Source organism: Tinamus guttatus, unplaced genomic scaffold (genome assembly GCF_059628265.1).
Source record: "Tinamus guttatus ecotype Peru unplaced genomic scaffold, ASM5962826v1 Tinamus_guttatus_pri_ptg000063l, whole genome shotgun sequence".
NCBI lineage: Eukaryota > Metazoa > Chordata > Aves > Tinamiformes > Tinamidae > Tinamus > Tinamus guttatus.
The window spans coordinates 420,954-438,256 of NW_028288597.1; the positions used below are offsets into that span (position 1 = coordinate 420,954).

General features: G+C 37.5%; 1 protein-coding gene across 1 annotated transcript in view; it reads left to right on the forward strand.

Moving 5' to 3' along the window:
- The window catches only part of NOX3 (NADPH oxidase 3), a 37,174-nt gene extending 28,672 nt beyond the window's left edge, over positions 1-8,502 (forward strand). The window contains exons 11-13 of the mRNA XM_010211990.2: positions 3,379-3,525; positions 6,053-6,177; positions 8,376-8,502. Coding sequence (XP_010210292.2) covers positions 3,379-3,525; positions 6,053-6,177; positions 8,376-8,502 — 399 coding nt within the window. The remainder of the gene's footprint in view (positions 1-3,378; positions 3,526-6,052; positions 6,178-8,375) is intronic.
- The last annotated feature ends 8,801 nt before the right edge of the window (positions 8,503-17,303 follow it).

Below are 17,303 nucleotides of genomic sequence, written 5' to 3' on the forward strand. Positions count from 1 at the left end.
GGAATGGATGGTCATCAACAAATAATTATTAATGATTTTCCATATGAAGCTGATCTACAAAATATTTTCTTTCACCTTACAGTAAAGATACATCAAAGCTTTTGCTCTTGTCTGCTGAACAAAATTCAGGACGAGGGAAAACATATGATAAAATATGCACACAGTGCAAGGGAGTGGAGGAGTACAGAAATAAGTGACTACTCAAAGCCCTGCATTACGATCTGATTAATAGCAATATTGCATCTAACTCAATTTGCAAAAAGAGCACTTGGAAAATTTAAGACAGTTTACTTGGGCAAGCCATCAAGCTGATGAATGTAGCTGTTGGGGGTGGGGTGGGTGGAGACTAATGAAACATAAATCTAAAACAGATTTTTAAGGGGTCTAAATAATTGTACAGCCAGTTAATAGTATGAGGCTTACAAGAAAAAATAAAGAATTCAGAGTAATTGTTTAATTATAGAAATGTACTGATGTTGGCTTTATTCTACAGTGTTAATAAGGATGAATTTTACTGTGTGTTTATTGTATTGTAATTATATATGTCATACATTGTGCTATGCTATGGACACTCAGCAGAAAGAAAAGGAAAAGCCCTTTGTAAACAGCATTTATTTTAACATATTATACTGGAAGTCCTCCTTGGTCTAAGGTAAGAAGATACTTCTCCATAGGCGAGCCTTCTTCAGTAGCTTTCTTCTTTCTCTTTAAGACTATAATCATGGCCAAAAATACTTCTTGTAATGACAGTCTTTATTTACTGCCAAATGCTCTCCACTTCTAATATGTGAAAATTACAGGCAGTGCACTAGGTATAGCTTCAGCAGAATTGCACCAGGGATGAGTTTTAGGAATTTCTGTGGCTTTAGAAAGATACATCCTTTCTCAGGAGAACTGTGCCGAAGGCAGTTTGACCTGATTTAGTTGGACTGGCTGCTACCATGAGAGCTAGGTCTGGAACCAGTTAAAATCACTCCTTCAAGCTCCATACCTTGATATTCCTGTCCCCATTTCCAAGACCCATATTGCCACAGTTCATCATCTGGCTTTTCTTCTTCCTTCTCTGAACGTACTTGGCTCCTAGCCCTGCCCACATGCTCCCAGTCGCTACCCTTAGCGCTACACATTACTCTTTTAGGAGAACACGCCTCTTCTCCACGCACATATACTAAATATACACTTCCATAAAATGAACTGCTGAAAAGGCTTGGGAAACCAGATGATCAATAGAGGTTGGGGAAGAGATTTCTCACTGCAAATCAACAGCCACAGGGTAATGCATTACACTGTGGCCTGATTTTCAAGGTGCTGAGGACTTGGAGCAAGCAAGGACTTCAGAATTCGGATCTAAAATACTACATAAAGGTTAAGGATGTAAATCTTATATAATTCAGGTAATTTAGAATAATACTGTTGTTAGTTACAAAAATAAGAGCCTATAAAGTCAGCAGGATTAGGAGCCAAGCACATTCAGGGAAGGAAGAAGAAAAGCTTTTCCTCATAACTTAGGCTAGTGAAAATCAGCAGCCCTGTTCAACAGTGATCTTATATTTAAGGTGAAACGTTGAAACAGAGTGGGAAAAAAAAAACAAAAGGAAAAAAAAAGGAACAACAACAACAACAACAACAAAAACAGAACAGAACAGGCATTGAAGTTCTGCATATACTACTATTATATTCCTGGCCTATAAAAATACTCTACTTTACCTGGAATTTGTAATTCTGTTCCCTGCAATCATACCTCATCGATATTTCTAGTAGAAACCACAGATGGTTCCTTACAGTACATTCAGAAAGTAAGAAACATCCCACATTGCTGTTAGTCTTTTTTCACCCAATCTCCACTGGTGTTACCATCTTTCTCTTCTATCACCTTACATGAAGTCTGACAACCTACTATATTAAATCTTCTTGAAATTTCCTTACAGCTTCCTAGTGTCTGTCTTCTGTGATTTTTCCTTTTGGAATTGTCTAAAAAGCATCATCTTCTCGCTGATCGTATGGGAAAGGGCTTCAAATTCCAAACCACCAGAGCCCCCAGAAGGCTTGACTTGGGATCAGACCTTCCAGGTTACTTTTGATATTGAGGTATAATAAAAGGCAAGGGCCTATGGTCATCCAATGCACTGTAGACATTTGTTCCCCCGGTGGTCCAGGAGCATTCTATCTAGTTTTCTACATGGACGGACTGTTTTGAGACAGTGGACTGACTTAAAGAATGGTGATTGACTGAATCCCAGACATCTTCACAGCAAAGCATTTGACTAACTGATGGAGAAGGTTTACAGGTGGGAATTTTGGACTATACTGAAGATATTCCGAGGCACCTGCTGCTCTGCCTAAGACAACTGAATGTTTCCATGTGTTAAATAAGATAATGGATGGCTAATTTAGTGAATCCAGAGACTCCACAGGTGGCTCTGGCTGCAATATTGATCAATTTATGTATAGCTAAGACATGTAAATGTTCAGTAGAAACTGCTTCTGCAGAAGTGGTCACATTGGACACTCGTTTGCATAGAGTTAAGTAGTTAGAGGATGCTTTGTAGGTAGCTAATCACAATAGATCATGCATGTGCTAGAGTGGTCACAGGGGTCCCTGAACTGTCTTGACTTGAGCCAGACAAGGGTGTTTGGGATTCTCATACGATCCTGCTGAAGATCACCCAAGGACTCTTAAAATAGAGGCTTTCACCACCATATGGGAAATACCCAACCAACTAGTTTAAAAGGTCCGATTCCCTATGCAAACATTACCCTATGTGAAGATCCCTTTTTTTTTTTTTTTTTTTTTAACAAACATTCTGTTTATGAACGCCTGTGAAACAGATGAGGAAGATTCTGAGAAAAGCCACCAAAATGATTAAAGGATGGAAAATGTTCCTCACAGTGACAGATCTCAGGAATGTTTGGTTTTCCATGGAAAGGATTACAGGATGACTTGAGTCCAGCCTCTGATTTCTAACTGGGGAACAAAGCTCCATGGCTTAATAATGGGCTCTCCGATCTAACAGACAACAGTAAAATAAGCTCCTTCAGATGAAAGACGAAGCTAGAGAAATTCGGATAAGAAATATAGTGCACTTTTGCATAGAGAGCAAGTTTTTAAAACATTAGAACACCAAATCATGGCATAGTTGTTCATTTTTCCTCTTTGGAAACTTTAAAATCATGCTTGTATGTTTCTTTAGAAATTGTATGCTCTAATTTAAACAAGAAACTTAAAAAGAACTCTACATCATCAAAATGACATGTGATTATGTTTAAGGTTGCAGTTGAGAAGAGTAGCACACTACACAGCTGATGATTTGACTCAGTCATTAGGAAGTTTTATTGAAAGTTTGCTTCTTTTTGAATCTCAGTATTTTTATCTGACAGGTTTATTTTTACTGGATTTGTCGAGATCCATCATCATTTGAGTGGTTTGCTGATCTTCTATCCTTTTTGGAAGCAAAAATGACTGAAAAAGGGAAACATGATTTTCTAAGTTACCACATATTTCTTACTGGCTGGGATGAAAGTCAGGTAATAATGAAGCTCTTATGCATCTGAGTTAATGTACCTTGCTTTTCCAGTATGGTAACATATGGAACAGGAACAGTTGAATGAGTGATGGATGAAGCAGAAAGACAAAGAACTGTAAATATAAAGATAGCAGACTGCCTGTTTCCATCTCATCATCATGAAAATAACTGAGAGATCAAGCTAGTAATCCTTCCACTCCTATATCTCATTCTGGGCAGTGCTGATTACCAGATATTTTAGAGGAAAGGTCTTTCAGAAGTTGGTGAAGGGACATTTTGTCCACACATCTTTCTTTAAGTTGGTTGTGGCATTTTGCTTTGAACTATAAAGATATGTATAAAAAGTATTGGCTTTTTTTATGCTTAACATTTATTGTAACTCTTGTTGTTCATATATATGTCCAGTTTGAACATTGCTACACTCAGAGCATTATGGCAATGAATTTTATGAACTAATTCACATTATTTAGAAATGTATTTAAAATTAACATCTTGTAATTTCATTAGATCATCCCACCATAAGGCACTTTAATTCTTGGACTGGTGGATTTTATTCAACACCTCTAGTCTTTATCTAGACCCAAATGATTTTCTTTTTTTTTTTTTTTATAATGATCACTCAAAGCACACTGCAAATAGACTGTTACTGAGCAGAAAAAGTCTCACAGAAAAGTCCTTGCACTAGTGTTTAATTTTTAATTTCCTGCTTTTCCTACTGAATGAAAAGACTGCCTAATCCTAATCCTTCTGCCTAGAAGAAAATGTTATAAAGCATTTCTATTCCCACCTCCTCTGACAAAAATATATTCCCATTGTGAAGTAAATGACACTTGTACCAATGTTATACAAGCCATGACCCTGTTTTAAAAGTATCACTGAATACTACCTAATACATGTTTTGAAAGAAATGATTCAAGAACCTAACAGATCACAAAGCGGCCAGCATCTTTCAGCTCCCAGCATCCCACTGCCTTCTTGGACAAATGTCAGTTCAGAAGTTGGGTATGGAGACAACACTTCTTGCTGGGATGTCTTTTGAGAGTGCTCCTACCTTCTCCCCAAACTCCTTCATCCAGTCTCCTATGAGCCTGTTGAAGCACTTCTGTAGCTGAGCCAGTCTATCCCAAAACTGGACCTGCTCTGAAGACCCCAAGCATATAATACTGTTATTCCACTTCTAAAAGGCTGTGTTTGAAGAGAAGTGCTTTTGAAAGTTGCTTCTCCTGTGCAGGTCAAGGCCAAGGAATTGTACTTGGCAACTGGTCCACTACCTTCAGAGTTCCACAAAACTCCCTTATCTTATAGATCTTTCCTACTTTAGGAAATCCCAGTTCATCGCTCCTCTCAATGAAAGCTTCAACACCAGTAATATTTGAATGATGCTCAATTTTACTTCTCCTTTAATAAACAACAAAACCAGCATCCTCTCCTAGCTGTCTCTTCATTAGGATGACCAGTAGTCAGTGCAAACTGAACCAAAGCAGGAGGGACAACTTCAATCTAGAACGTATGTATATATATACATTGTTGGAAGGGTTTTTACTTTTCAGTCATAATATTTATTCAATGCTTCAAGCTCTTTGTGGATTACCTGTCGGCATTCGATGGACAGATGTCAGGTACATATCTCGGCTTAGCCTAGAAACTTTCCTCCTTGCACGGCCCTTGATACTTCTAGGCAACAGTTACATAGCAAGGTGTATGTCGGACAATCCTAACAAAATTCCACTTGATGTGCATGGAAATAGCCCATCTAGTAAGTGGCACAATTTTGCTGTTAAAATTTGACAAACCCCACACCTTGCATACCACTTGTAAATACATTTCAAGCTCTTAGGATTTGGTTTCTTGGCAACAGGAACCTTGCAGCTTACTTAATTCAGAGCTCAACCTCAGCTGGTCTACTCACTGCTTCTCCCTCCACCTGATGAGAAGAGACAAAGCAGTCTGTTTTACTCTGAAGACTTGGTACTTGTGCTAGTATCTTCTCCATGAACAGTAGGAAAAAAGAAAACAATTGCTCTTGACATACCTAGAGTTCTTAAGGTACACAATTTCTATAATTTGTCATCAAACGTGATTGCATTGAACTTTCTTCCTTTTCCTAAATTACAACTCAGCCTTAAAATAGTTACTGTTCCTCCACTATCTCCAACTAAGGAAATGTATGGTGTGGTAGTCAAAGGCTGTTTGGAGGGTTAGAAATCTAAGATTTGTCTGTGAAAAGCCAAAGTCAGTAAAGGAAAGTATATAATTATAACTTCTTTCAAACATTTCACCTCAACAATTGTGTGATCCTGGGCCGAATTCACTTTTGGAAGGGCTTTTTATGCTTTTAGTCATTTTATGCAATCTTCAGAGTGTACTTCTTCCTCTATGCTGGAGTGCAGCCATTTGATAATTACACAATTTTCTTTCCCTAATTAATAATTCTAGCTTTCATTCAGAGATAGTATTATTGTTTTCTCCTCTTCCTCAGCATACACTATGTTGATTGTAAAATGATTACTTTGTAAATTTGTCTTTAGGCTACTCACATAGCCCTACATTATGATGACAAGATGGATGTAATTACTGGTTTAAGACAGAAGACCTTCTATGGAAGGCCAAACTGGGACACTGAGTTCAAGCAACTAGCTGAAAATCATCCTAGGTAAGACAGGTTAGCTTCTAACCTTGTTATGCAACTCTTCTCTCAGCATAAATAGTGGGAGGAAGGGAAGACGAACCTTTTTAAATGACCCTTTTAAAATAATTTAGTTTTTTGCTGTGTGGAAAGAAGATTTATGCTTAATGAAGCTTTTAATGAAGAAATCTCGGGAAGAGAATGCCAATAAAATCTAATTTTTGGACAAGAAAATCTAATATTTAGAAGTATTTCAATATCCTGGCCTTTGTCCAGATATAATTGAAACACACAATCCAATTACTGTTCTGCACAAAGGACAAAGTAGCATTAATTTCCCTTGAAGATGGTTATTAAAGAGATAAACTGTGATTTTTTTCTTATGATGTCAAGGATATGTTTGTTCCCCCAACATATTTGGCTACTCTTGTAAGACTATGCTGTTCTGTTATTAGTTCATCTGTGCTGGCAAAGACAGTTCATTTGAACTTGGTGGATTTGCTAGTGGTCTGTGAAAAGCTTCTTTGTTCCTGAAAGCCTTTGAAGCAAGAATTTGAAATATTTTGTGTTCAGCAGTAGAAAACTCAAGAATCTTTGTGACTCTTTATTATTTCCAAACATTTACCTTTTAATACAAAATAAAAACCTGTACTTGGGAAACAAAGATACAAAAAGAAAAGGAAGAAAACATTTTTTTAAGGATGAAAAAGACCCAAGAAAAAGATGAAGCGGGGAGGGGGATCAAAGAGAATACAGTAAGCTACAAGAATACCATAAAATTGCAAAAATAACAGTAATAGAAAAACCACTTGATAGAGGTCAACATGAATACAATCAGGAAATAAGAAAGATTAAAAATAGAAAAAGGCCAAGAGTAGAAAATATGATTTTTGAAAGAGCTTTTAAAGTGACTCTATTATAATAACAGAGTTTTTAAAGATACAGATGAAACATTATTGTTTTGTTATTTCTCTTAAGTATAGCTGAGAAAAATCTGGTTTTCTGGTGCTCATGGAAGAAGATGGGCATTAACTTTCTATACTGACTCTTGTAGTATTTCCTTAGAAAGCTAGCAATAAAGTGATAGTAAAGTTATAATAAAACTTGTATTTATAATTACATATTGTATTTACACTTTTAGCATAGAACTTTTATTCATAGTTATAGAAAATCTTGTCTTTGCTTCTAAGTCAAGATGCACATATTTATTTTTGAACCTTTTGAAGCAGGCAGTTCATGAAATAAACATTTATTTGGCTCCTAATGCATCCTGAGGAAAAAACACACGAAGTTTTCTTAATTTGTGTTACAGAAAGCCTAGAGAGTTTCTATTGTGTGAAGGAACAATGAGCTCTTATGAACTGACTAAATTTTGTGTCCCTGCATCTAGGTCCAGGGGGTCTCTCTTGGCTGCAAATTAGCAGAAATACCCAACTTGAGGTTAAACTAAGTGTAACAGAGCACTAAAGCAAATACTGGAGCACTACTTCTGGGGACAATGCCTTTGGCACCAAAATCAGATGTATAGCCATTCCTATACAGGAGCAAGTGTTTTGAAACTCATGCTGCCACCTGCAACTTGAGCATTGTTTAACTGGATTCAGAATTCCTTGGTAGCTCAGGAAGTGTGTGTTTCTGTGTGTGCAAACATATGTTTTCGAATTAAAAGATGTGTAGCATATCTGTTCTTAAAACTGAACACTTCTAGGCATTTTGCAGTAAAGAACCAGGGTTCCAGTTATTTCAAACAGTCATAAACACAGTTGTTTTTTACATTGTAAATGTTGTGTGAGCTACCTGTAAGAAAATTTTAAAAATAAATCAACCAAATAAATCAACCATTTAAAAATTGTCCATAGGTAAAATAAAGTGTTAAATGGAAAGACTTGGGAAAACTCAGAAAAATAACTGAGATTTCTGTCCTTCTTTTTTTGAAAAAAAAAATTATAAATATATAAAAAGTGTAAATATAAAAAAATATAACTAGAGAAAAAGCATAGAATAATTTCAGTACAAGGAGTGTGTTGTTTGCCCTTGTCTTCTCTGTCTTAAGAAAGAGCTAGGAGAAGCTATATAGTAATCCTTTGTAACAGTAATACAAAGCTTTTCAAATATATTTCTCAAAAAGCCATTTCAAAATTTGCATACAAAGCTGGAGGCTGTCAACAGGTGCATTTTTCTGTTTGCTGTGCTACCTTTATGTTTCATTTTTATTGTGATTACAGCAACAGCATTGGAGTATTTTTCTGTGGACCCAAGAATCTCTCCAAGATCCTACAAAAGACATGCGGTTCATATTCATCGGTTGATCCGAGAGGGGTTCAATTTCACTACAACAAAGAAAGTTTCTAGGTTATATTTCTCAACTATGTGAAAGATATTGCCAAATAATACTTTTTTCTTCAGCTTCTCCAGTCCTCTACTGATTCTGCTGTATTCAGTCCAGGTGTTAGCTGTTGTAAAATGAAGTAATAGCATTGACTTCAGTGGAAAAAATATAACCTATGCCAACTAAAGATTTGGACCCCATCTTTAGTCTCTGCTTTGAGGTGGAATTCTGTATATTTCAATTTGTGCCCATTGCTTCTTGTCTTGGATATCACTGAGTAGAGCATCAGGTATTATGCATGTTGATAGCCTTCCCCTTTGCAGGTGGACAATCCAGGCTCTCTCAGCATCTCCTCATGAGGATGATACTCCAGTTCCTTTCTGCTGGATTCATTCCAGTAGGCTAATGCAGGCCATGACACAAGATCTCAGATGGCCCTTCACCTGTCCCACAGCAGAGCTCCATGCATTCCCATGGCTTTATCACATAAAGGGTGATTCCTCTTCTACACCATCTTGCCTAGGCCTTTCTAAAGAGTAAGGTAATTCATCCATTACCCGTCATATGAGCTATCCCACCAGGTCCCTGTGATCACAAAGAGATCGTAACCCTACAATGTCATACAACTTTTAATTCCTCAATTTTGTTCCCCAAACTGTGTGCATTAGCCTACAAGCAATCCAGACTTATGTTGATTTCCCAGAAAGAGGTTTAAGAGGTTCCTTCATCAATGGTCTCCTCTCGGCAACTCATTATTTCTGTGCATATACTTTGCATGGACTGTCTTCTGCCCTGCTTTGTTGATTATAAGGTCTCTCCTGTCCACACTGCCCTGCGCTCTTTGCTGGCCAGCCAGTTATGATGAGTCCTCATCTCCCTCCTTCACAGTTTTTAGTTTAAAGTTCCCCTTACCATCCTGGCAAGCTTGTTGGCAAAGATGCTTTTGACCCGCTTGGCGGGTGGATCCCACCTGTTCCTGGCAGCCCATGTCTCACAGACACAAGAGCCAAGTCCCTGTTGTTGACATAAGCCAAGCATCCCGCTGTTAACTCGCACAATCCAGCCCCCACCGAGTTCCACATCATTTCTAAAAAGCCTTTTTGTTTTGTTGTTACATAAATGGGAGCAATTATGTTCACATCCCATTTCATTACACTTACACCAAGCTAACAGCCTTGAGAAAGGTGCATCAAAATCTACCCACACATGTATTGCTATTTAGCAATTTTAACAAAGTCTAATTCATATCTGTATTTCTTGTTTTGAAAACTCCTGTGTAACTGATCCAGATTTTCTTCATAGGTCACAGATTATGTTACTCAGAACAGTTATCTGTTCTCTGATATACTGACACAGTGTTGAAAGGTAGATACAAACCAGTAAGTCAACATTTCAGTTCTGCAAACCACCTGCTGGCAGCTGCTGGGAGTCCTGGAGCAACTCAGACAGGCTGCAGAGCTGCTGTAAATACCCTCGTCTTGCAACTGTGTTTCAGGCAGCCCATCCATGGCCAGGGTTCCCTGGAGCCACATCTCCCAGCATACTGGGACTAGAAGAAAGCTACACATGCCATCTGTACAACCTGCAGAGCTTTCTCTAAGAGGGATCTCTAGCTGGTTAGGTCTTACAACATTTTGTATGTCAAAAGAGTAAAACAATGTCCTATATGAGACCAGAATCTATTTCTTTTTCTTTCTTTACTCCTACCTTCTGATGATTCTCATTGGCACAAGAGCTGCTGCTTCTATAGTTCCTATCCTCTACAACAGTCTTTCTCCTCACAGGCCTGTGAGGGGATTGCTTATCTTCAAAGTCTATCTGAGCATGTCACTACTGCCTCTCTAGAATTTGATTTGTCCTGCTACTCCAAGTGTTATTTATATCCAGCTTCAGGACTTCAACATTGTCAGGCATTTGGAACACAGGATAATTTGGAAATGGAGAGGGCAAAGGGAGAACAAAATAACAACCTTGTAACTTTTACATAAACTAGAAGAATGACATTTTTTGTCCTTATTAAAACAACCTTTCTGCTCCCCCGGGAAGCATATAAACTTAAAGAAAAACTACATTAGATTTGGACTGAAGTATAAGTTAGAGAGTTCACTAGGATCACATAACACATTTAGCTACACAGTAAAAAAGGGAAACATCCTATGCATGCCACCAGTTGAATAAGACAAAAGACAGCATTACATATGTATCCTTATCCCGATACATGGGAAAATGCCCACTGGAGGGGACATATCTGTATAGACAAATGAAACACGAGATAAAAAAATTGTCACAGAAGACTATAAAATTATTTCATATCTCTTCTATTAGGGGATACAGTGTGTGTGAACTGAGCCTGTTTTACAAGATACAGTTGTATTATTATTGAGTTTAAGGCAAAGCATTTTTGTTTTGAAATTGTTGAAGTTTTTCTAAATGCCTGCCTATGTGAAATGATTAATGCAGTGCATACTGTGTAGCAATAGAGTGAATGGAGAATTAGAGCCTCTGCCAGTTCACCTAGAGGCATTTATCTTTTATTTTTTTCCCTGGTGCCCGTGCTGAGCCTCAGGGTAAGCTGACACATTTTTTAATATAAATTAAGCTTCTTTTTTTATGTGTGTTGAAAATCTTGGAGGAAATGAGAAATGCATGTAGGCACCAATACCAGCTGCCATTGCATGAAAGAAAGAGGTGACAATTTCCTGCAGATTCTGAATGATTGTTTTAATGGGGTTGGATCGGAGGTAACAAGCACAAAGATATTGTGCTGCCAGAAAAGCAGAATCTGTTCTCCCCCTAGCCTCATGCAACAAGATGTAACATTTAGCTTCTGGCTCAACATGGCATCTCTTCACTGCTTTGATTTATTCCCACTTTTGCAAATCACTGTGGTATGCTACAGGAGATGCATTTAGAGCTCTTGTTATAGTTCATTGAGTAGCACTGCTGTTATCACCACCAGTGGAGAATTTCACTTGTATCAGGACTGAATGACCTAGAATAAAAGAAAAATAATAATAATAAAAAAGAAGTGGGGAGGTTTGTTGGACTAGGATGAAACTGCATTTAGGTTGAATGAAAATCCCTTTATTACAAATATAATTTAAATCAAAATGGAAACTAGGAAGATTTGGCTTCCTGCCTTGTTTTGAATAATAGTGAGCACAGAGCAGCTATGATAATGTGAGTGCATATGTAATGACTCTATTATTATGTTTGTATATAGAAACATCATTCACTGTCAGGAAAATGAAAGGTATCTTCACGGATTTGTCTGTTCAGCTTCTTTAGCAGGAAGTGCTCAGCACTGTGTAGGAAACTATTAGTAAATAAAATATAGTCATACCAGCATAGACTCATCACATCCTGTGACAGAAATGTAACCACAGACAAGCATGTAAATATATAGGTTAATTACTTTGGTTCTTACAATAAAAATAGAGTTATTACAATAACTGAAGGTGTACTCTGATAATTTGTGTGCAGTTCTGGGCTCCCCAGTACAAGAAGGACATTGAGCTTCTCGAGAGGGTCCAGCGTAGAGCCACGAAGATGATTAAAGGACTGGTGCATCTATCATATGAGGAAAGACTAACCAAGCTGGGCCCGTTTAGCCTGGAGAAGAGAAGACTGAGAGATTTGATCAAGTACCTGGGGGTGAAATGTAGGGAGGCTGGGGCCAGGCTCTTCTCCGTGGTGGCTGGTGACAGGACGAGGGGTAACGGATGTAAGTTTAAACATAGGAAGTTTAATCTCCATGTGAGGAAGAATTTCTTTCCTGTGAGGGTGACAGAGCCCTGGAACAGGCTGCCCAGAGAGGTTGTGGAGTCTCCTTCTCTGCAGATCTTCCAAACCCACCTGGATGCCACCCTGTGCCACGTGCTCTAGGTGTCCCTGCTGGAGCAGGGGAGTTGGACTAGATGATCTCTAGGGGTCCCTTCCAAACTTAACAATTCTGTGATTTTGTGATTCCTTGATTTAAGTTTATTCACTATTAAATTAAAATATATAAAATTATATGTTTTGAGTTTCCCTCCTCTTCTTCTTCCTCCAGTTATGCATGTAGTGGAAATTATTTAAGTTTTCTCTTTAGCTTATACTGAAAGATCAAACAGAAACTGCACTTTTAACTTAACTTCCATGATATTATGCTTGTATCATATTATTATCATTATAAGGAATCTTCTGCTTCTTTCTTGCTTTTAGATAGATATTTATAGATAGATATTTTAGAATATGTAGAATATTCTATATCGTTAATAGCAAACCCTATTGCCTGAAAAAAGTGCAAAACCTTCCAAATATTTGTGTACTTCCAGTTAGCAAAAATTTTTCCAGGAACTGCCTTAAAGGCAGCTCAGCTGCTCTGGAAAAGTAATAATCTAAGTGACATGGTAGATTTATAATCTTAACTGGTCAACAATTTCAGTAATTATTTTTCAGGGAATATCACTTGAATTTCTTGATGGACAGAGAAAAGAAGAAGAAAAATGTGACAGGGCTTCCACTCAGGCTATCCTGTAAATACTGAAAGTTTAAATGAAAAATGCACAGTCAGTAGAGTAATGAGGAATGTAAAGCCCTTCTGGTCAAAGCAGCACAGTAGGAGATGGACTAGTAAATGCATTTCTGTATGCAGCAGAAACAAATTGTCCCTACACTTTCATCCCCTCTCTTAAGACTTCTCAGCTAATCATATACCAAGTGTGAATTCACCCTCTTCAGGACATACCAAAAAATTACATGGTAGGGGGTCATTCCACCAAGGACCAGATGGCCTAAGCCTACTTAGTACTGAAAACAGGCTGAGCTGAGGCTTTTTCCCATCAGTGAAAGTATCTATTCTGTACCAACAATTCCTTTCTGTTATTATTTAGTTGTCTGAGTTAATTTCTGTGTCTGTGGAATAAAATAAGGTTAATTTCATTAAAGATGCTGCCTCAGGAAGAAACATTTTCCAAAAATGTCCACTCACACGTTTCTTAACATGTTGAAACATGTGGGCTGATGATTTGCATTTTAAAACAGTGGCCAAATAAATCTATTTAACTTCAGTCTTCTTGACCTTCATGAGTTCATAATTTGCAATAACGAATATCTCGTTTGCACAGTGGTTTTAATATATATTAACAAATATGTGAGCTGACATGGAAACATTTTTTGTCACATTAGAAGGTAGGTCTACAAGACTTAAACTCTTTAAAAATATAATAATTTCCTTTTGGAATTCATAGGAACAAACAGAAGTTGTTCAGTATAATGAACACTCAAATTAGCATATTTCAAAGGCCAGCAGCTTCAAATATTCACAATTATTATTTCTAAACAATAATGACTTCTAACATGGTAAGACATTTGTATTCATTGAGGATAAAAGCCCTGAGCCTGCCAATACTTACACATGTGCTTTACTAACTTCAAACAACCTTTTTACTATCCTAGAGGACTAAATATGGTTCCCTTTGAAGCTCGGGCATAGAAGGCTGATGTCAGGCTCAAGGTTGGGTCCTGAAGGCTGATCTATATTATTCAACTATTAAACTACTGGACTCTCTTAATTCTTGTAGAAATTCTTCTAGAGAGTGTTTTTCTCTGGTACAGTAATTCTGAATATGAAATATGAAATATAATTTGCAATCATGCTTCCCTTAAGGTAAGATTGTTTTCAGTGGTCTAACAGCTATTCTTAAGTAAAAATGTGGGGGTTTTGGTCGGGTTTTTTTGGCGGGGGGGAGGCAGGGAGGAATGCAAATGATGGAAACTCAAATCTGAACATTTTATTCTGTTCAAGTATGAAAATAAGCCAAAAATAAAATAAGTGACTGTAATTATATCTGATATATCCCTTCTGCTGGCTGCATAATTCCCAGTCTTTAGCCTACATCTGAACATGCCCCAGCACTGCTGCACTGAACCTACCGCCAACACGATGGCCTGTGTCTTTACTTGGGACATTGGTTCTCTGCACAAAAGTAGCATTTTTCCTCTTGTTGCTATCCAAGAAAGCAGAAACCCATACAGAGATCATTACAGACAAAACTGATATATGTGGAACTTCTTGAGCCCAAATGAAAAAGCACTAAAATTAACATACACTAGTTCTAGCTTGGATGTACACAGGAAATTTGTGGAAACCTATCTGGTTTTGAGCTGAGACAAGGTGACATCCACAGTTCCCTCTTACTGGAAGAAGTACTTTCATTCATGTGTTTTCAGGATTTGATCAAGGTTAAAAAACCGAAAGAAAAAAAAATGAATTAAAAAAGGTCATAGGCACCTATCAACTTGCAACACAGAACACATTAATTATACCTTACTATACAGTTATGTTGCATTTAGGTAGAAATGTTTAGACTGAGCAATGCCATGACTTTCACATGAATGTTAAAAAAAATCCATGCAATTTTCTTAGTTTGTGTGTTGCTCAGGCTATTCAGAGAGCTATGCATATCACTGCACACTTAGACATTTAAAATAACTTTTTTAAAATATTCTTACCATGCAGACAAGAAGAAGACAGTTAAGATGTGCATTTGGACAACTCTGAATGTAATATCAAAAACTTGAGGAAGAAACAAACAAATGTGTGCTGTGATACTGCTCAACAAGAAGTTCTTTTAAATATAAACCATGTGGAGAACAGCTAGATTTGATGATACTGCACCTTGAGCAACATCTGCGGTCCTCAGTGTAATTTCTCTGGTAGAACTGTAACTCAATTATCTTATTATTTAATGGAAACTGTGGTTGTCATTACAAAGATGACATATATAGAGTATAAGAGACTTCAAGCTTAATCAGAAATGCCAGACATCCTATGATATTATAGCAAGTATATCATTCTTCTATAGCATTATACATACAAAGAAGCCTAAAACATTTTGAAATGGCCTGGAGTTGGGAGGTGGTGAGCTGAAAGTGCTTCTCCTGAAACCAGAAGAAACTACAGCTGCTGAACGTTCTGCAGAACCAGACCATAGGAGTCCAGTCAGTGAAATTAACTGGAGTTTTGCCAAAAACAGGTCAGTAGAATTTAGTGTAGTTATTCAATGTCATTGCAGAATGATATATTGAAGATATCAAATGCTGAATTTTAAAGAAAAAAAAATGAATACACTCCAAATTATCTGACTTTTTTTTATAATGAAATAGCCAGGGCTTTACTACATGTTGTTCCTGTTACAGCTATATATATGAATAGCCATAAATAATGAAGTCCAAGAATAAGCAGGAAGACATCTCTTTGGGGAAGAATGCAATTATACAGAGATTAACGTTATTACACTATGCTCCAGTTCAGCAGAGCATTTGGGTTTATGCTTAACTTAAGGCATATAACATCATTTCTTTGTTTCAAGGGGCTATACATTCTCAAGACTCAGTCCATATCTAAGAGCTTCCGTCTACCGGGAGTGCTTGCTATGTGAGAAGCCTGCATTAGTGAAAAAACTGGGAATCTCCTGGTTTGTTTCTCTGAATAAATACCATCTTTAGATAAGTGTAAAAAAATGGATGCCCTGTTTCCTGGGAAGTCAGGTAAAACCAATCTCAATTCTTAGATTTGCTATTGGTCATAAAAGTTGTAATCTGGTTCCCTAAAGAAACAAGGCTTATGCAACTATGCTGCATTTCCATTTGTTTACTAGTTTCCTTTTTTACCCACACCTTCTCAGCAAATATTGTTTATTTTTTCCACCAACTTTTGAAATTCACCCAAGATATAAAAAATATAAACTTAATCTTAATTTTTATATAGCCCATATTACCCAAACGGCCTCACTACCTCAAAATCTTTAGTGAGTGGGAAATGCCACAGAGCAGGCTCTCAAACAAAACTGTTTGAACATACCCAACTACGAGGTTACACAGCTCAGAACATGGAAGGCATGCCATATGCTGCACAGTAGAAATTAATTACTCTGGAAAAGATTTTTGATTTTTTTTCCTGGAAAAATATCCCATCACAAGCACTCAGAGAAAGAAGGCACCCAGAGAGGTGATTGCTCTTCGTAAAAGGGGCAGATGGGACTAATAAAGACTCAGAAAGCTGGGCCTGTTCAGCCTGGAGAAGAGAAGGCTGAGAGGGGATCTAATCAGTGTCTGTAAGTACCTCAAGGGAGGCAGTGAGGAGGATGGTGCTGGCCTCTTTTCACTGGTGGCCACCGACAGAACTAGAGGTAATGGCCACAAACTGAAGCACCAAAAGTTCCACATGAACTTAAGGATTTTTTTTTTTTTTTTTAACAGTGAGGGTGACAGAGCACTGGAACAGGCTGCCCAGAGATGTTGTGGAGTCTCCTTCTCTGGAGATCTTCAAAACCCGCTTGGACGCAGTCCTGTGCCATGTGCTCTAGGTGACCCTGTGTGTGCAGGGGGGTTGGACTAGATGATCTCTAGAAGGAAGATCCCTTCCAACCTTAAGGATTCTATGATTCTGTGATTCTATGATATTGCTATATTGCAGGTTGTTCTGTTGTACATTTAAGGATATTGGAAAAATAGGGTAAAGAAAATCCACAAACATATTCTACAACTACAGAAAATACTTGGCAATTAAAGGGCTCCTTCAGCTTCACGTATCAAAAATTAGATTAAGAGATTACTCTGCACAAATGTACAAGTACCTTCATGTGGAGAGAATCCAGGCACTACAAGGCTCTTTAATCTAGCATATTAAAACATAACAATTTCAAATAGGAAATAAGGCACTCACTTTTAATGGAGAAGGTGATTAGTTACTGGAAAGCCACTACTGTCGGTACTAGTAAAATCTCTATCTGTTGCTATCATCCAGTCAAGCCTGGGTGCTATTCTGGAAGATCCATGC